This window comes from Natator depressus, chromosome 4 (assembly GCF_965152275.1).
Source record: "Natator depressus isolate rNatDep1 chromosome 4, rNatDep2.hap1, whole genome shotgun sequence".
NCBI classification, from domain to species: Eukaryota; Metazoa; Chordata; order Testudines; family Cheloniidae; genus Natator; species Natator depressus.
In genome coordinates this window covers 80,387,596-80,408,873 of record NC_134237.1, presented here as the reverse complement: position 1 = coordinate 80,408,873, position 21,278 = coordinate 80,387,596, and the positions used below count along the sequence as shown (strand labels likewise).

General features: G+C 40.9%; 1 protein-coding gene and 1 long non-coding RNA gene across 16 annotated transcripts in view; one reads left to right on the top strand and one right to left on the bottom strand.

Moving 5' to 3' along the window:
- The window catches only part of SORBS2 (sorbin and SH3 domain containing 2), a 279,268-nt gene extending 266,990 nt beyond the window's left edge, over positions 1–12,278 (top strand). For 4 of the 14 annotated variants that reach the window (XM_074951273.1, XM_074951271.1, XM_074951274.1 and 1 more), the window contains 3 exons: positions 7,030–7,079; positions 9,430–9,536; positions 10,306–12,278. In XM_074951273.1, the coding sequence (XP_074807374.1) occupies positions 7,030–7,079; positions 9,430–9,536; positions 10,306–10,367 (219 nt within the window). In that variant the 3' untranslated portion in view covers positions 10,368–12,278. The remainder of the gene's footprint in view (positions 1–7,029; positions 7,080–9,429; positions 9,537–10,305) is intronic. The other 10 variants (XM_074951282.1, XM_074951281.1, XM_074951279.1 and 7 more) reach the window with 4 other exon arrangements.
- LOC141986611 (uncharacterized) overlaps positions 11,593–21,278 on the bottom strand; it is a 91,073-nt gene continuing 81,387 nt past the window's right edge. For both annotated transcript variants that reach the window (XR_012639334.1, XR_012639335.1), the window contains exon 3: positions 11,593–11,863. This is a non-coding gene — a long non-coding RNA (uncharacterized LOC141986611). The remainder of the gene's footprint in view (positions 11,864–21,278) is intronic.

Below are 21,278 nucleotides of genomic sequence, written 5' to 3'. Positions count from 1 at the left end.
GAAATTCTTTGTGTACAGCACCTTATGTTACAGTTCTGTTGTATATTGTATCTCCACTGGATTGCCCAGTGTTCACAAAACATCAAAAATGACAGAATTCTTTACACACTTTAGTCTATTTTTTTTCAACTGTTTTCTAAATGGCTCCTTTTGTTTCAAAGCATTTCCAGATTATTAAAATGTCCTTTCTGATAGCCAAAAAAATCTAGACTTTATTGCATGTAATGTGGCTTCTGTAATGTGTTCAATATTCCTTGATTTTTTGCATTCATATTCTTCTTTTGAAAATATTTTGTTACTATAGCAATGTGTGCTGCACTGACTTGATATCATGTTTTCCCCAGCACTGCTATTTGCAACTGTGATTCTCTTCAGCGTTTCCTTTCGTAACAGTCAGTAACTACATCTATTGCATTTTATCTAAAGATCAACTTATTTACAGAGTGTACGTATTGGTCTTATATTATGTGCTCTAATATTCAAGAAGATTCTAAATGAAAATATAGTTTGTGTGTTATGCTTGTTTTTTTGGTTAGGACCAAAATGCTTTACACGTGTATCTTAACATTCAGTGCGCTTTGTCTCAAAAGCATCTGAGACCGCTTTTGCCTCTTACTGTTGATAGCGGAATGGATTTGCAATGGAGCATAGAGATCTTTTGCTGTGCAGTTGCCCTTTGATTTTACGTTCGTCTCTCCCTGCTCTGGCTGCTACGTGTAGGGGAGGTGTATTCTCCTCCCCCCACAAGATATTTGTGTTTCTCTAGTTTTGCTGGATCCTTGTTTCCCATTACAGTTGCCAACCCTCCCAGTTTGGCCAGCAGTCTCCCAGAATCGGGTTTGATATCCTAGAGGCTACCGAAGCCAATCCAGGAGATTTTAGGCCACTAAAAGTCTGGCAGCGCAGCGGGGCTAAGGTAGACTCCCCCTTTCTACCCTGGCGCCATGCCACTCCTGGAAGCGGTGACATGTCCGGCAGCAGCTCCTGGGAGGAGGGGCGGCCAGTGGATCTCTGCATGCTGCCCGAGCGTTGACTCCACAGCTCCCATGGGCCGGGAACGGGGAACCATGGCCAATGGGAGCTGCAGGGGCGGTGCCTACAGGCAGGGGCAGCACACAGAGCCGCCTGGCCGCCCGTGAGCCTCGGAGCTGCTGCCAGACATGCCACCCCCCAAGGTAAGCACCAGCGAACTCCCCCCTTACCCTTACCCCCTGCTCCAGCCCCATCCCGCAGCCCAACCTCCTGTCCCAGCCTGGTGAAAGTGAATGAGGGTGGGTGAGCGGGGGCAGGGCCTCAGAAGGGGCAGGAGCGTGGCCTTGGGGAAGGGGCAGGGAAGGGTGTTTGGGTTTGTGCGATTAGACAGTTGGCAACCCTATTTCCCATTGAAATGGTATGTACCAGAGACATCACAAAAAGACAAACCAGAAATCAGGTGGTAGGCGGCAGTGATATTGCTTGTTAGGAAGCAAATTAGGGGATAGATTCTATTCCCACTAAAGGTTTAGGTCATGTGTTACTCCGCATGATGGGATGCAAAAAACAGTAAAAGGATGCTATACTGGGTAGTATGTGTTGTGTATTCTTTATGGGCTTAATTCCCAGAACGAGGCACCCATAATTGCACACCTAATTTGCATGCTCAGTTACCATAAGTGTGCCCTAATTGGCCATCAGAATGCCAAAATGCTTTACATGCAGACACAGTTGCAGTAACCATACATGCAAATGAGATGTGCAGTTGTGTATATGTTCGTGTACACAGTTGTGATTGTGCACTGTTGAAATTAAAGTCCTAAATCTTTTACTCCTAAACAGGAGGCAACATGGTCTAGTAAACTGAGCCATGGGATTGGAAGCTAGAAACTCTAAGTCCCTGCGTGACCCCAATCACTCTATTGCCTAAGGGTATGTCTGCACTGCAGTTAAAAACCTGCAGCTGGCCCACGCCAGCTGACTCGGGTTTGCAGGGCTTAGGCTGTTGGGCTGTTTGATTGCAGTGTAGACTTCTAGATTCGGACTAGAGCCCAAGCTCTGGGACCCTCCCACCTTGCAGAGTCCTAGAGCCCAGGCTCCACCATGAGCCCGGAAGTCTACACTGCAATGAACAGCACCCCATCAGCCTGGGTTGTCATCCCAGCTCTGCTCCTGACCTGACATAGACTAGTCTCTGCTTAGCCTTTTTGTGTGTTTCTGCATCTAAACAATGGAGATCAAAGTCCCTATTTACCTTGCAAGGGCATTGTGATGCTTTATTAATTGTTTCTACAGTTCACAGAATATCGGGGTTGGAAGGGACCTTAGCAGGCCAATGCTCAAACCACTGAGCTATCCCTCCCCACAATTCTGTGAATATCTAAAGCATTATGTATTTGCTATGTACTACTATTTCTAAATAAGTTCGGAATGTAAAATTCTCTCTTGCCTTGAGTACCAATGCATTTTACATTCTGTCGTGTCAACGTTATTTGACTTCAGCAGTGATACTATATTTAACAGGTTTCAGAGTAGCAGCCGTGTTAGTCTGTATTCGCAGAAAGAAAAGGAGTACTTGTGGCACCTTAGAGACTAACAAATTTATTTGAGCATAAGCTTTCGTGAGCTACAGCTCACTTCATAGTGTTGGAATTACATGGAGAAAACAACAGTAGTATTACATTGCTTGACTCATTTCTTCCTCTTTTGGCATATGTTCAAGGTATTCAGTCATTTATAATATTGTTTTTAAGGATGTTACCCTTTATTGTTTGCAGAAAAAACGCTCAAACAAATAAAAAACAACCCATCAATCAGAGTTTAAAAGAGTGTATAGAGCCTGCCACTGGTATTCAGATCACATTCAAGGGTTTGAGGAAGGGCAGACAGAGCATAGATCGGGAGCACGTGTTGAATCCAATCCTAATACCTGTTCCCATTTCTGCTTGATCAGTCAGATTTTGATGAAGTGTTTACCAAAGTCAGATAATATGTTTTGTTTTATCATTTGAATTTCTCACCATTACATGGCAGAAAAACCAAGATACTTTAAGAATGTTTTATGCACATCACATAAATAAACAGGATTAATATCAGGAAGGACAGACAGACATGTAGGGCCAGATTTTCAATGGTATTTAGGCAATTAAATATGCACCTGAGTGCCTAGCGGGATTTTCAAAAATCCTAAGTGCCTAACTCCTAAGCCAGCTGCATCTTTAGGCAACTAAATACCTTTGAAAATCTGGCCCATAAACTCTATAAACATGAAATTGAGAGTGTTTATAATGTTCTCTGCAATAAATTGTGTGCACTAATGTAAAAAAACCTTGTGTGCAACAATAACATTATGTGTAATTTTAGCCACATGAAAAACTGTGATGATTATAATGTGCAATTAGTAACCCTTAATCAAAATGTGGCTTAACTTGTTAGCTTCAGTATAAATCTGTATGTGTTCCACTGTAATATGTAGTGTTGCTAGCTGTCCATTTATTTTTTATGTTACAATTTTTGCACTGGGAGTGCTGCAAAATACTCAGACAGTCATGTGCCAAGCAACAAAGGAGAAAGTTGTCTAGAATCACATGACAGCTAGGGCCAAATTGGGCTGCAAAGGGAGTTTTGTCCAGTCTTCAGCTATAAGGTAGACATGGAGTGGGGGCTTTGAAATGGGTCAAAGTGTTTGTAGAGGGAAGAATTTGTATTTATCCACCCAAGGTACAGAGGGCTCCTCAAGAAAAGGAAAAAAAACCCCACCACCTTTAAATAACAATTTTGTTTGAAATCTTGTATATATCAGTTGGTATTATGGATACAATTGTCAAATCACAGGACTGATCATGTTTGCAAACTGGTTCAAGAGTGATAGACCATCATTTTACCTAACCTAAAAGCTTTCTTTAAAATGACCTAGTGATGCATGTTTAAAAAAAAAAAATCAGATGGAAAAATTAGACATGGCTGTGAGGAAACTCTGTGAGAGGAGAACACGGAAGTAGTTTTGTTCTTATCTTTTTTTAAAAGAGGTGTGGCTGGCTGTCTCTCTCTGAACCCTTTAGTTTGATCTGCTTAGCTCTGGCAGCACTATTAGTAATGAATTAAGATTGAGCAGTTGTCAGTGTATAAAGCAGTGGTCACCAAGCAGTCAATAGCAATCGACTGGTCGATCCTGGAGACTCTCCCACTCAATCACTATCTCCAGCTGCTAAATGTACAGTGGTGCAGCCACTAAAGCAGGCTCCCTGCCTGCCCTCACCCCGCGCTGCTCCCGGAAGAGGCCAGCATGCCCCCCGGCCCTGGGGGAGGGGCAGGGGTCACCATGCACCATTCCTGCTTGCAAGCACTGCCCCCGCAGCTCCCATTGGCCGGGAACTGGAACTGTGGCCAATGAGAGCTGCGGGGGGCGGTTCCTGCAGAGAGGGGCAGTGTACAGAGCCACGTGCTTCCCCCAGGGGCTGCAGGGGCATGTTGGCCCTTTCCGGGAGTGGTGTGGGGCCGGGGCAGGTAGGGAGCCTGCCTTAGCCCCACTGCTTTGCTAACCGGGAGCCACCCGAGGTAAGTGCCGCCTGGCGGGAGCCCGCACCCCAGCCCTGAGCCCCCTCCTGCACACCGAACCCCCTCCTGCACACCAAACCCCCTCCTCCAGCCCTGAGCTCCCTCCCAGAGCCAGCACCCCATCCCCCTCCTGCACCCCAACACTGTGCCCCAGCCCAGGGCCCCCTCCTGCACCCAAACTCCCTCCCAAAGCTTGTACCCCTCACTCCCTCCTCCACCCCAGAGCCCCCTCCCACATTCCAAACACCTGCCGCAGCCCAGTGAAAGTGAGTGAGTATGAGAGAGAGTGAGCGACTGAGTGAGCAGGGCGGATCCTCAGGGACGGAGCGGGGTAGATCCTGGGTTGCACTTAAAAGTGATCTTGTGCATAAAAAGGTTAGAGACCACTGGTATAAAACATAAGTAGCCTGTAAAAAGGGTGATCATGGTATAAAGTTTTTTTTAAGTTATTGAGGGAAACTTTGAATAGCATAAATTCTGAGTATTTGCTTTTAAACTTCTGGGCACTGTTCCTTAAAGGAGCACTCTTAAATTCATGATCCAGCAACTTAAGACAATTTAACATGCTGTCTGCCTGTTCTTATATGCAGCAAAGTGCATATGGATGAGAACCTCTCTAAGCACTTCCATTTTATGTCAAGAATTAGGATTTCCCTATGCTCCCTGCTAGTGTCAGATTTCTGTTGCCATTGTGATGAGGGATGCAATGGGAAATACCAGCTTCCAGCACTGACAGGATCATTTAAACTTTTGACATGAATTCTTCCACAGAATGCACATATTAATCATCAGTAACTTTGGTGGGAGTTATACTCACTCACTAGAACCGGATCCTACCTCTTGATTGCACAAACTCCTGCTACACCCCAGGCTAACTGATCCCTTTGGCCATGGTGTGGAAGACTTGCAGGGGTTCTGCCCATTCTATAATTAGAAATAGTCCCATATGGAAACTGACAGCAGTGAACTCTCTTGAACTTGTGCTATGTAGTTTGCTCACTCTGCTAGGAAGGATACCACCTCACCTACAGAGTCATCAGGAAGGCACTGTCTCCCATGGCTTTATTCCTTAGTGCCCCAGATGCTGTTATGTAGCTGTTGAGAGGCAGTAATCCTACCAGAATAAGCATTTTTTGAGATAGAGTGACATCTTGTCCAAATTTCAGTGTTATTTGGCAATCACCTGTTATTAGAGACTATCCCACAGTATCCTTAAAACTACAATGTACCATTCTATTTCATCTTTATTAGAAGAACATCTTTAACAAGCACAAATTTGTGTTGGCCCCTTGAGTAGTCACTTCAGGTAGGCAGGTCCCTAATTAAGTAACGATTTATAGAAAGGAGACCACCTCTTGAATTTCATCAGGAGCAGTTGAGAAACCAGTGCAGTTCCAGAGCACAGAAGGAATGACATCATACTGTGTTTCTTCATTACTGCAAGTAAACAAGACATTATGTTTTTCCCTATTTGAAGCTTCATTGTGACCTTCAAGAGTAACCTAAAATAAAGTGAACTGGAATAGTCAAACCTAGAGAAGACAAAAGTATGGACGAATATGATAGGGTCCATGACATCAAAAAAAGTCCATGAACACTTAATTCAATCATTCATAGGAGAATATGTGGTGTGAGTTATCTTTGGTACCTAGGTATCAAAGACCAGTTAAGGTTCCCAAAGTACTTCCAGACTGCAAATCTCTTTGGTGAGGGGAGGGCAGCCTCCACTAATAGTGTAATCACAATCCTAGTTATTGCTTTCCTCTTACAACCAGCAGATCCTCCATCTTTTCTGGATTGAGTCTAATATGGATATAGATATAAACAAATGGCTTTCTATTTGTTCATAACATGATGTGTTTTTTTTAGGAAGTTAAGGTTTTTGACTTGCAATATTAAAAGCATCTGTTACATAGTGGGGTGGTGCTAATTTAAAAAGGAAGGGAACTCTTAAAAGGTCATTGCACTGGAAATATCTACCAACTTTTCCCTTCTAAACTAAAAATGTTACATATTGACATAATTAGTTTGATTCTTCTAAAAGTGTGTGTGTGCGTGTATACTGTATGTAGGAATATTGTTTGTCTAGAGAAATCATAATGAATGGATGCTCATATTTCACTGTGAAGAATGATTTCTGGTTCCTGTTTTGTCTGAGAACACACTTCAGGCAAAGATTGTATAACAACAGGCGCTATTTCCATTGGAGTTTTGTGGTATCTCCCTGCACTGTTAGTGATATTTGAAAAAGCAGTCGGGCTCAACTCTGACCTTTTCCTTCAGCATGAAAAGATTTAGACTGGATAAATTAAAAGGTGTTCTTTTTTTAATTTTCACTGTGTCCTTCAAAATAGTCTAGTCTTTAAACCTGTAAAAGTTCTAGTGCTCACTCTTTTCTTTATCTTTTAAAACAGAATATGTGTCATGCCAGTATCCTACTTATACTTAAATCAGTAACGATTTTAAATCTTTATTACATTTCAAATCATTTCATTACAGCCACAGCGCCCTGTGTTTGCTCATGAAAACATACACAGTGGGGGGGAACCGTAAGTATATTTCTTATCTACTTAACCAGAGATATAACACTGGCACTTGAGGAAGGGGAACAATAGCCAGCATATCTTCCAAGGAATCAGTAAACTACCTAGTAGAATCATGGGATAACACAGTTATCCAGATAATGTCGGAAGACATCCAAGAAACCCCTGATGGCAAAACTGAGTTATGAAGGTATATTATCTCACAAATTAAAATAAATGTACTATAGTATAGTTACTCACAAAAACTCCTATATTTCTCCATGTTTTACAGTTAAGATGGAAATTAATTTAAAAACCAGTTCATGGTCATTTTGTGGTTCCATCACTTTTAGACTTCTTGAGCAGAATGCCAATTATAAAGATTTAATAATAATTCAACTTGTCTGCTACACTGGCCCTGAATTATCTCCTGTAAATTATTGTTTATCAAGGGATCCTTCAGGATTAGAAAAGTGAGCAAAATGTAGGAAGTGAATGAAGTGATAACAAGAATGCACTATCACATCTTACAGGGGAACTTGGCATGAGCAAGTGATAAAACTAGATAAAGAGTAAAATTTTCAAAAGCATCTAAGTAACTTAGGCTCTTAAGTTCAGTTTTCAGAAGTGACTTAGGCACTCTGGTCCTGATCCAAAGCCCAGTTGAGTCAATAGGAGTTTTTCTGTAGTTTCAAAAAGAGCTTTGAATCAAGCCCAAGTAGCCTAAGTCTCACTGACTTGAAATGAAATGAGACTTAAGCCCCAAAGTGCCAAAGGGCCACATTTTTACAAGTATTTAGGTGCCTAAAGATGCGCACAGACACCTATTAGGTTTTTATAAGTGCCAGGGCACCTAACTCCCATTTAATTCTGTTCAGGCAGATCATTATTCCATTAGTTGGCTATTTCTAGCACTGATTTATAGACCCCCACCACCAGAAGAATTAATCGCCCAGTTTGGAATTCCTTGAAGCCAGTGGGAATTTTGTGTGGATGATGAGTGCCTAAAACTTCCTCCAACCTAAGAGCCAGATTATAGCTCAGCATAAGGGAAAATAAAAACCTACACACGTGCTGCTGTGTAGCATCCCTGCATTTCTACTGTACACCAAAGGGGGAAGCTGTATGCTCAGCCCTGCATGGACGGACAGGGAATGGACAAAGAAGTATAGTGGAATGTGGGGGGATCTTGACTATACCCCCACAGTATGCCAACTGGCACAGTAAGAGTTGTTGTAATCTGCTACTGGGGTGGGCCATTAGGAGACTATTCCTCTTCCTGAAGAAAAAAAGGAATTCCATCCCTGAGATGCTCCTCAGCTGCTGCAACTACATGTGACTCCTTGTACAGGACTGTTGTATAAGCAGTATCTAGCCCTAGTAACATAATACACTATTCTTTCACCTCTAACACAGGCACCGAAAGAAAATGAGTTTGGTGGTCTCATTTCTCTTGCCATTTATCCATCACACACACCATCGCATAACTGAAAGGCCAGGACTGAAAAAGTAGAGAGTACTGTAAGGTAGAAATGCGATAGAATGAAAGACATTTGTGAAAGCTAGCACAATTTGTCCTATATACTGCCTGATTCAAGCCATCACATTCATGACAACTAAATTCACTCTTATATGTAAAATAAGAAATTAACCAGGTGAAATGTCTCATGTTCCACCCCCTCCTTGTATGTAACTGCAACTAGCCTTTTGCCTTCCTTTTAGCTTCTCATTTCTGCCAGGGATATACCGTACTCTTATCCCTTCCTTTTCTCTCCCACTTTCTCCATTTTCATCTATTTTTATTTTATCTGTCCAGCCTCCGAGGCTGCTCTAACTTACACTGAGGGCCAGACCCAGAATCCAGGAGGAGCAAAGGGGACATACACCACAGGAGGAAGTGGGAGAAATTAGTTATTCTCCTAAGATATTGGGACCAGCATCTTACTTTCCTCTTCCCCCCACACATCGTTTTACTCTTTTCCCCTCCCCTTTAGGCCATGGCTACTGCACCACTATCTTTCTCAAAAGCCTCTCCCTCAGGGTCTCTCCCCTTCTCAGAATAGAGCTGAGAGGAGTTGTGCATTGGCGTCTTCAGTTACATTGCGTAGCAGTATGAATCCCACTATAAACAATTTAGTAATCTCACATGAGTTGTCTTTTACATAAACTGTGCTGTGTATTCCATTCTGGACCTGGTCCCATATGTACTTATACAGGCAAAAGTTTCCTGCATTGCTGTTTTCCAATACGCAGTGTTGTAGTTTTTAGTGGAGTATATTACTTTAAAAGTTAATTTAAATGTTTGACAAGCTCCTCTAGCTAAGTAAAGGTGAAAAGAACTTATTTTTTTTAAAACACGCTGTTTGTCCTGTTTAAGGTTTCAGGCTCTATATAACTATACTCCTAGGAACGAAGATGAACTGGAGCTGAGAGAGGGAGATATCATTGATGTGATGGAAAAGTGTGATGATGGATGGTTTGTGGGTATGTTTTATTTTGGTTGGTTGGTTTTTTTTTTAAAAATTGAGAAATATTTGCTGCCCTCATAGTTTGCTTATATTTAGATAATTGTATAATTTGATGTGTTCTAAGTGGCAAATTGATTGTAATTTGGCACGCATCATAACCCTGATTATGCTGAAGTCTTTGGGGACTGGCCTGACCCAAAGCCCTCTGAAGTCAATAGGTAGCTTCCCACTTATTTAATGAAGAGCACTATCATGCAGCCGTCACCTAGACTGAGTGGAATGTACTCACGTAATTATCCATAGATTTCAATGGGACTACTCATGTAAGCAAGTATTACTCTCTGTGAGTAAGGGTTTAACTGTCCTGCTAATCCTAAATTATTTTGGAAATCCTACAGAACTGCTGATGACATCCACCCTTATGCCAGATTATTTCACTACAATTAATATTGTTAAATATCTTTCAAAGGTACTAGATCAATATTTTAATATGTTAAAATTAACACAAATTATAATCTGGATACACATAATTGAAATAAAATAACGTAACTATGCCTCTTGTTGTTGCTTTTCCTGTCCTTATATTGAACAGTTTATGACTGGGAAATGTAATTCATCAAGCTATGCAATGCACAGGGTCAGTTTGGCTTTCTACAAGCATAAAAAGTCTCTCCTGTCCTAATATTTGTAGTGCTAATGAAATTTCATAAACTGAAAAAAGGCCACACATGCGTAGTGATTACTTACTGTTACTGCCATCTTTCATTTATTACTTCTACTTTCAGGAACCTCAAGAAGAACCAAATTCTTTGGTACTTTCCCTGGAAACTATGTCAAGAGGCTGTGATTTTTTTCCCCTACTTATTTATGCTGCATCTCTGCAACACATCTGCATAAAGCTGCTGGAAAACATGCTACAACAGGCCTTCTGTTTTCTTGCTTTGCAATCTCAAATAAAGGTCATCTAGTTCATCATCATCCCCATCCTCATCTGCCAAACCGTTCCAGCCGTATTACAGCAACGACTAAAGTGTGTGAATAACTAAGTTTTTATGAAACAAGAGGAATTGTTTCAACATTTACGTACTTTCTCCTGTTTTCCTGCTTTAGTTCCCTCCCCCCCTCCCCCATTAGAAACAAAAGAATAGGAAACCCTTGATGGAAGGTACACAGGTGAATCTCCATGGGAAAACCGGCATTGTTTGGGACATTTGTGGTACTAGCATTAAATGCTATGCAAAAATTTGATTCTCAGCTTCCACCTGGTACAAAGAGAAAGTTGCCGTTTACTTTTTAAAAAAATTAAAAAGTTGTTTGAGTGTCCACTTTCTTTTTAGCTTGGCAGCCTATGTTGCTTTCCATTTGCTGTATCACAAGTTTGCCTATTCTACTGGTTTACGATATATGACAATTATAATATAGATTTTTTTTTTGCCTGCACTTATACGTTGTAACATATGCACAGTGATTGTAAAATTTCAAGCAAGAGTAGTTAAAATGGGGGAACTGCAAGTGTGTTGGATGGGTGTGACTGTATTAGTTAAATCTCATTTTTTTTCAAATAAGCTATAGTGCTTTCTGTTAAAACTAAAGAAGTGCAAGAGGCATGAAATCTTGAGAGTTTGTGGATAATGATGAGACAATGAGCTATGAAGATAGATGACAATAGCGAACTACTGATGTCTAACATTACATGATTGCATCTAAATTTGTTGTAATAATCAGCAACATGAAATTTGAGAGGTTAGTGTTTTTATTTATCAGATGAAGTTACAGAACAAAAATAAACAGTGTTAGTGCAAAGTTGTATTCTAACATAGCCACCTGAAAAAATATGCACAAACTTACTGATTTTATTTCACTCTATATATATGTATATGTTAACAAAATCTGAATTATGCATTCTTGTTTAGGAATATAGTACACACAAAAACAAAGTCACAACTATTAAAACTGATACATTTTAGTATTTTTTTCTGAATGAAACAAATATCTGAACACACCATTCTTTTTCCTTAGGTAAGCAAAAATAATATATGAAATTACGAAACAGGATGATAATGACTGTGGCTTTATACAAAACAATTCAAATTTGGTTTCTTCAGCACCTTATAGATGGCAAAAGCTTCTGTTGCATTTTTCTTGTGGTAAAGGGTTGATCTTATCACTATGTAAGTAGTCTCTAGCATTTTGTACTTTTTTGTACAGAACCATTTTGGTGTTGATTTAAAAAAAAATCAGAGTTCCTCATTTGATCTTTGCCCTTTTCATAATACAGAACATCTTCAATGCATTTTTCTTTACTTGCCACTCTTACCATAAGCACACCTGGATAGTGCAATTCTGTAAAATAGCATTTTATGCAAAATTTTATTAATGGTTTTACTAGCCAAATCTAAATGTACATATGACTTTATTACAGAAAAATGTCATTAAGACAAAGGTAAAGAAACATCTTTGTGCAGCATACCTTTATTACTGCAAATTTCATGGCAAAAGCTTTATATTTCAAAGGCTTTCCATTTTAATTTAGATCTGCATGCAGCTTTGCTGTGAGATTCATACCGATCTTTGATGCCATTTATGATGGAAGACTTAAATATCTGTTGCCTGTGATATTTAAAAAAGTACGGTTTCTACTCTGTAACTGATTTTTAAAAATACAAGTTTTTCATACCTGGCTTTCAGGTAATTGACTTTGCTTATAAGAATTTAAAGGGTCTCTGTGTTTTTTCTTGAATAGACTTCTAATAAATTCTGCTTGGAGTACACTTCAGCTTTTTTCCCTGTTATTTCTTGATTTACACCATCACATATTTTTACCCTTAGTTCCTTTGTATTTGAACTAAAATGAACCCAGCTTTATCTGGGGACACAATCGCAGAGATTTGTCTGCCACCAAACATAGGATTTGTTGTCAATTTAAGTAATCCTACACTTTCAGAACCAGACACATTAGATTTAAAAAAAGACAAAAACAGCACTACTTCACTCAGATAGCTTTCCTCTGATGTTAGTTATGTATAGCAGTCTTGTTCCACACTGGTACTTCAGATAAGTTACATTATGGAATTTGCCAGCTTTTAATGTCCTTTACTCATATTAATATCTCCTAAAATATTTGCTTCCAGAAGAAATTTTCAGGAATGACATTTCTGTACCAAAAGTGCTAGTCTTCTGGGACTGTGCTGCCATTCCCAGAACTACCTGTACCTCTGAGGAGACGCTGGTGTAAGGGGTTACAAAAACAACAGTCTAAACCCTTAACATTGGCCAAAGTTCCTACATTTAATTCCTTTCCCTAACTTAGATGAGCCAAAACCATGCCAATCCTGTAAAATGAAAAAACACCATAGTAATTTTACTTAAAGATGACAAAATTATAAATAAAGTTGGTTGGGCCCCCACGAAGCTACATTGGCTCAGGCTTCAGCCCCAGCTGATGGGGTTCAGGGGCCTGGGTTTCAACCCCATGCGCTGGGGCTTCGGCGTTCTGCCCTGGGCCCCAGCGAGTCTAATGCTGGCCCTCCGGAACCCTGGTTGAGAACTACTGTACTATAGCACCTATGTTGACACAGCTATGCCAACATAGTCCCCTAGCATAGACACAGCGTATGGCAACAGAAGCACTCTTCTGTTGTGGGAATAAGTTTTATGTGCAGACCAACTCGAAGCCTACAGTAGGAACACTTTACCAGTATGGGAATACCGGTAGGTTCTACACTACCAGCAAAGCGCTCCTAGTGTAGACACAGCTCCACTGACAAAGCTGGGCTTTGTACCAGTATAGAAAAACCACCCCTTACCAGCAACACAAGCTATTTGGGTAAAAAGCAGAGTTTGCCAGTATCACTGCATCCATCCTACAGACTTCTGCAGGCATAGCAATGTCAGTCAGGAATCACACTACTGACCAACATTGCTATGCCCCCAGAAATTTGTAGTGGAGACCTGGCCTGACCATTTCCACTGGGAACAGCAATCACCTTGAACTGAAGACCTATGAATTGCTCCCACCTCAACACAATGTAAGTAGTCCTATTGACAAATCTAGCTTTTTGTTTGTGCTGTCCCCCAACATACACCTCAGTCTTCATTTTGGAGACACACACACTTTGTACAAAGAGAAGTTTTCTGAACAATATCCAGGCTTTGTTGTAGGTCATTAATTCTCTTAGGCCTGGTCTACACTTAAAAGTTTTGCTTGCATATTGACATGGCTATGTCACACCCCTAACTACTAAAGCTATTGCAGCAAAGGCTGTTGTATAAATCCAGTTATACTGGCAAAAAAGTCCTATTGCTGGTATCGCTTTATTTCTTTTTGGGAACTGGTATAAACTATACCAGCAAACAAATTATTTTTCCAGTAAAAGCTGTGCCTCAACTAGGAGGATTTGCCAGTATAGTTATATTTGCAAACTCTTTCTAGTGTAGACAAGGCCTTTGCTATTCATTAATCTCTATAAAATGCCCAGAACCTCAACTGGTATTGTTTAAGGGTGAGATTTTCAAAAATGCCTAAGAAATACAAATATCCTAAGTCATCGAGGGTATGTCTAAACTGTAATAAAAGACGAGCCGTGTCTGGCCTGAGTCAGTTGACCTGGACTCTCAGAGCTTGGGCTGCAGGGCTATAAAATTACAGTATAAGATGCCCAGGCTCTGAGACCCACATAGCCTGGGCTCCAGCCCAAGTCAGCTGGCCTGAGCCAGCCACAGTTGTGCTGTGGGTCTTATCACAGTGCAGACATACCCATAGGCATTTTTGAAAATCCCACACTAAATCAACACATGTAGTAGGATAGCTATGTTTTTGTGTCTGTCCTCTGGCCCACTACTCTAAATGCAAATGACACAGCAGGGGATAATATAAGTACACAAAGTATCCTCTGCATTCACTGTTTCCTAAATGTCTGGTCTAAAATAGCTATCACACTAAGGATATCAGAGAAACTTCCTCCTTGGATCACATCATCTGATTGTAGATTAGATGCATCCTGTTCATCTGAAGGCAATCATAATCCTAATAATCATCCATTGTAAAGGCCCTATAACCTGTGACACAGGAGACCTGAATTAGGCAGCAGGGTGCCCTATAGCCTATAGTCGTCATTGCCCCCTCCGTGATCCAGTATGGTACCAATACTACAGTAACCCTTGTGCTGTTTATTTTACAGTGTGCCCTAATTTTCAATATGCTGCAGATTTTAATATGTAGAAGCTGTCAGAGGAAAGCTGCAAATTTTAGCAACCAGGCAAGGGCCATCTGTGTCTTCTGGCACTTAAGAACATAAGAACGGTCATACTGGGTCAGACTAAAGGTCCATCTAGCCCAGTATCCTGTCTTCCGACAGTGGCCAATGCCAGGTGCCCCAGAGGGAATGAACAGAACAGGTAATCCTCAAGTGATCCATTCCCTGTCGCCCATTTCCAGTTTCTGGGAATAGGTGTGGCAACCTAAAATAATCTTCTGTCTACAGAGCAGCTATGGCCTGAACATCATACTTCAACCCTGAGATAAAGAAGACAGTCTGAGAGATGGACAGCTAATCCAGGGAGGACATGTAATGTCTCTGCCAATATTGCCAATTATGTGTTCTGACAACCTCTTTGGAATAGTTTCCAAAACTTCTCCCAAAAAAAGACTCCACTGAAATGATAAACTCGAATCTTGCAGACCCTTTCAGCCTTCCAGGCCTTATTCTGATTGTCCTTGTTGCAACATGCTGGACAACATATCACTTTGTTTCAAGGGTGAAATTAACCCCTTTGCAGAACATCTGAACAACAAATATGAATCAGTTTGTGCTTAAGTGGAACTTAAGCATGCTGACTCTCTATGCAAGGGTAAATTTCGCACTTCGAGTCCAAAATAAAACCCTCCATCCTCTGTTTTCAGATATATAACCACAAAGTACCCAATAGGTCTCAGCATATGGTGAAACTATAATTGTTATATGAGTTTGTTGTGATCATTTGTGTGGAAAGCACAGGCTATGTAAAAACAAAAGGATGTTGGTTGAAATTTCAAGTAATGGTATATTTTGACCTAAGCCACAGGGACAGCATATGAACATGTGCTCAGCAGTTTATTAAGACACTGTTGCCAACAACTGAAGCAAGGCATGTTGTCATGCCATTTTGTAATGTTTGGTATTTATTACTTGCCTTTAAATGCCAATGTACAAAGTGTGATAGGAACATAAGGTGCTTCCTGTACATTCGAAAAAGCACTGCACTTACCTAATGTGAAACAGATGAGAGCTATCAGCTAACTATTAGGTAAGTAGCTCTAGTAGGGCCTTAGATCACTGCTAAAAATATTCCCTAACAGCAGTTACAGATAGGAAGGGTGAAATCCTGGCTCCGTTGAAGTCAAATGTCAAACTCCCATTGACTTTAGTGGAGCCAAGACTTTACCCATAGAGTTGAATTTGTATTCAAGTTTCTATGTTAGCCTGAAAAAATTGAAACACAAAATAGAAGTAGCTAAACCATGCACATCTGTTCATTATAGGGATTTCTTGTTTAATTGCTCCTACTGCATACTACAGTATAAGTTCCTGGAGTCAACTGACATCTGTTTAAATATTACAAATAAAAGCCACGTTATCATAACTAACCCCTTAAGTCACTGTAGAATATCAATAGGTCAAGACCTCAGCATGGGAAACAGCTTTAACAAATCTGAAAAAGTGTTTTAGATCAGAAAGTGAAAAGATGTGCATAAAAATATCCCTGAATACGTAATAATATAGTGAATATAAATTAGATCAAGAGCTGAATCTACCAAAAAAGGTCATTTTATGGAAGCTGAAACTCCAATACTAAGATCTAGAAATCAGAGCTGAACAGTAGCTGAACAAAAAGTCTCACCAGCATGCCAGCAGGCAAGGAGCAGGCAGCAACCAACTTGTAGGTGGATATTTGGAAGATGTAGATTTCTTATAAAGCACTACAGCAATCTCAAGCAGGTTTGTTGGGATAAAAAGACAGTGGTTGGGTTTGTTTGGTGTTGGCCAAAAAAGTACTTTTCTACATTCTGCTTATAAATACCCTGGAACAATTACTATTACTGTGGTTCAGTCTTCTGAATGACATCTACTAGCCAGTCAATATCTTTCTCCATAAAGCCACTGAGAATAGAGTGAAAGTCCATTCAAGGGGAAAGTTGTTCTCTCAGTTTAGGTAATGAGTCTCTCTAAAGATGCCTTAATATACATGTGAAATGCTGTTCAAAGCAAAGAAAGTGTACTGCACTGGCATATGAGATACATTATTTTCCTATTCATAAGCTATATGTCATCCCCAAAATTCTAAAAGAACACTATAAACATTCGTGCAGCACCTTTCCACGTTTAGTGAGCACTAGAGGAAATCATGAAATCAGTGAAGCGCATGAACATCATCAAGCTGTAATTGTTGGTCTAATCCTGGTAGTTGCTTGCATTCAAGTCCAAATCTTTAGCAGCTTTGTGAAGTAAATTACTTCATATGTGAAGCAATTTACAGAATTGTGCCTTCTGGCATTATATATAACACCTACACCTCTTAGAGTCATATAAAGAGTAAAGTGTAATTTGCATGTGGTAGCAAATATGAACCAGATAGTATCAAAAAACAGAAGAATGTACAGATCTCACCAGAAAGTAGTCATTGGTTATATTAAATGAATGGCCTTTATGCACAGAAGAACTGTAGTAGGGGGCTCATTAAGAACAGTCATTACAGAGATAGGTCATATCTAATTAGGATTTTGATACATGAAGGTTTCCCTTTGAGCAGACTGGCATTACATCACAAATAGTACTGCAGAAAAAATTGTTGACTGACAACCAGGAATGTGTTGTTAGGTTTATCTTCAGTACAGACACTCAGATGAACAATAGGACTATTTGTTCCAGGATATCTATAGCCAGACCTCAACCATGTGTGTCTCTTGCTGCCAGTGAAAATAACTTGAGAACTTTTGTGTGCACAGTTTTCCAGGAGATAGGCAAGTTGCTCACACCCACAAAAACAAACACACACAGAGGTAACCCTATTCTGTCTTCTCTCCAGAAAAGAAGATGTAACACATTATTTCGACAGATGCCTGAAGAACAATTTAAAGAAAATACATATCAAATTTCTGCTTCCACTAATGATGAATTACCAGACAGTTATATATAATTGCAATGAGTACCTGGCAATGATAAGACAGAGATGAAGTTTACTGTTTTAAGTAATTGTTTTCCTTTATAAGGAAGGTTCATGCACTCACTTGGGAGCATTTTAAATCTTCAGTGAATGCAACAGTAGCAGCTGGGGTACTGTAAAAGCCCAACATGATAGGGTTAGTCAAGAATTTTCTGTCAGAACTATTTTTTTTTGACAGAAAACTATGTTTTTTACAAAATGATTTTTTTGTGAAAAGTGTTTGCTTTCTGTGGAAAATTTCAATTTCTGTCAAAAAACCAAATACCTGAAAACTGATAATGCACTGCAGCAGAATACCCAGTCTGGCCAGGAAGTGGAACCCACACCATAGAAAAGAATGAGTCATGAGGCACCCAAATGACAACTCCTGTGAGATGCTGTGGTGGCATTTTCAAATCAAATTTTTTGGGTTTTCAGTTTTTGGATGAAATTTTGGGGGTTTTGATATTTCATTGAAAAGTCAATATTTTCGGGGGTGGGGAGGATCATTTTCCTACCAGATCTAGAGCATGAATGTAATAGATTATCAGCAGAATATGCAAGCATGGATGGAATGATTAATGCTTGTATGCCTCCCGGATATCATAATTATCAGGAATTATTCTAACATGGCAATGGCCTGTAGGTGGTGCATGCAAACTATCTGGATGCAAATAAAGCTATTGCATAATACAGATGAAGCTACTACACAATACAGAACTGAGAACTGTTGCAAAGAAACTAATCCTTTGAGAACTTTCTTTACTGGGTTTTATCTTGTATTGTGTTTGAAACCCAATTTTTAACATCTCGTCTGCTGGCATTGATACTATTTTTATATTTTAGAAACAACATTTGTTATGAAAAGGAACACAAAAATGAAAAATTATATGGATTGTGGAAACCAAAACAAAGGGAAAAAGGCAAGCTAGGTTACAGTTTTTGGCTTACTATCATTAATGATGTCCTATAATACCAGCAGACATTGTATATCTAGTATTTCACCTTTATGAGTGTATGACAGACTATAAACATGGATTGTGTAAGATATAAACATGGGGTTGCCAACTTTCTAATGGCACAAAACAAAACAACCCTAGCTCCACCCCTTCCCTGAGGCCCCAACCCCTGTCCGGCCTTTCCACAAGGCCCCGCTCCCCGCTCACTACATTCCCCCTCCCTGGTGGTTCGCTGTCCCCCACCTCATTCACTTTCACTGGGCTGGGGCAGGGGCTTGGGGTGTGAGAGGGGGTGAGGGCTCTGACTGAGGGGTGGGGCCAAGGGATTTGGAGTGCGGAAGGGGGCTGCAGGTTGAGATGGGGGTTGGGATGCAGGATGAGCTGAGGGCTCTGGGGTGGGGCCAGGGTGTGAGAGGGGGCTCTGGGCTGGGGCAGGGGGTTAGGGTGCAGGTGGGGTGAGGGCTCTGGGCTGGAGGTGGGGATGAGGGGCTTGGGGTGCAGGAGGGGGCTCCGGGTTTGGGGGAGCTCTGGTCTGGGGCAGGGGGTTGGGTGTGTGGAGGTGTGAGGGCTCTGGGCTGGGGGGCAGACTTTAGACTGGGGCTGGGGATGAGGGCTTTGGGATGAGGAGGGGGCTCCAGGTAGGGGGGGTCTCAGGGCTGGGGCAGGATCATGGGCTTACCTCGGGAGGCTCCCAGTCAGTGGCGCAGCAGGGTTAAGGCAACTGGCCAATGGGAGTGCGGCGCTGGTGCTCGGGGCAGCGGCAGCGTGTGGAGCCCCATGCCCACCCCTGCCACCTTGGAGCCAGACCTGCTGGCCACTTCCGGAACGCAGCGCAGTCCAGCCAGGAAAGGTAGGGACTAGCCTACCTTAGTGCCGCAGCACTGCCGACTGGACCTTTAATGGCCACCAGCGTCCCTTTTTGACCAGGTATTCCATTCGAAAACTGGACACCTGGTCACCATATATAAGAAAATAGTTTCTTGAGACAAACACTGATCTTAGTTGGGGTCTCTAGGTGCTATTGGAATGCATATAATAAATAATAATTAGTGGATTTTTGGTGGTATTCCAGTAAGAAAACATTAACAAAATATCACTGAATACAGTAACAGAGAAAGTAACCTGAAAACACAACCCAAGAAGCAACATTATACATGCTGAAAAACTAAAGTGACAAAATCTTGCATTTTGGCAAACTTTAGGTAACAGGGAACGTTTGGAGGCCTCTGGGTATTTAAATAACCACTGGTGATAGGTCAGGTAGTTGAAATCACTTCTTAGCACTAGGTTCTGATCAATCTACACAGATCTGCACACAGGAGCTTGGATCTACCCTCTTTCACGTGGAAGGGGACAAGGGAACCCCCACAAATGCCTATCTGCTGGAACTGCAAATTTTGAAGGTGGGGTACATAATAGAGATAGAAGAGAAGGGTTGCTGCACTCTGTTCTGTGCCCAAATTTCTGCACAAAATAAAACAAGTGAAGGAATACAAGTCAGAGATGTACTACTCTCCAATAGGCCCCCACTGTGACTGCAAGTGGGTCAAAGTGACAGCAGCATGGGTCTACCAGGAACCTCACTGCCAGGTGTCTTGGAGGCAATCAAGTAACTGCTGTGTCTGTGGGATGGCTCTGAGCTTCACATAGTAGAGGAATCCCTTTCCCTGGGGTCTTATTTATCCACAGATTGGGGAGGGAATGTAGCATCAAAAATCCACCACTCCCACCACAGTGTTTTTCTCTCCCTTTAACCCACTGTCATGGGTCAAACATGAGAAAGGGCAGGAAACAATCTAGGCCAATATACTCACATGTGAAATATATGGGGCAAAAGAAAACAAAAGCATGAGCAAGTAAGCAAGTTATCAGGCACTTCTGAAAATCCCACCTAAGTGATTTAAGAACACAAATCTCACTGAAAGTCAAATGAAACTTGTGTCCTTAAATCATTAGGTACATTTTAAAATCCCATCCATTAACCATTCTTTAACAATGCTCCTAATCATTTTAAATCCTATTTTGACCCCTTTAAAAATGACCCAACATCAGTGCAGAAACACTGAAATATACACAGATAAACAGTGAAATAGAGAGATCAAGCCGATAAAAAAGATATCAAATCATATGTTTAATCAGGGTGCCTCCACATGTTAGACTAGTGCTAAATGAACTAGAGAACAGCACCACAGATAAGAAATGAGAAACAATGGAGGTTACTGAACATGTTGTTCTAGTTAGATCACCACAGAATTATTTAACACAAGTATATCTATAGCTGTGATTCACTGAGAAAACCAGAGTGTTTAATGACCCTGAGTCAGGCTTCCTTCAGTGTGGAGTAGTGGTCTAGGGTTAGCACACTGGATTGAAATATGAAACATGTACCGATACTGCCTGGCTCAAGACCTGCTAAAGGTTTTTTCTTACACTGACACTGATTCATCTGTTATAGATAGGTATTTTTACTTGAAACATTGGAGATATGTGAACAGATAAGCATCAGTCCCTTCCCTCCTTAAAGACCATAAAAGAGGATAAATGTGTCCAAAACATGTGTCTGAGGTAGCAAAGTAATAAAAAGAATGAGTGACATTTATATAGCACCTTTCATCCAA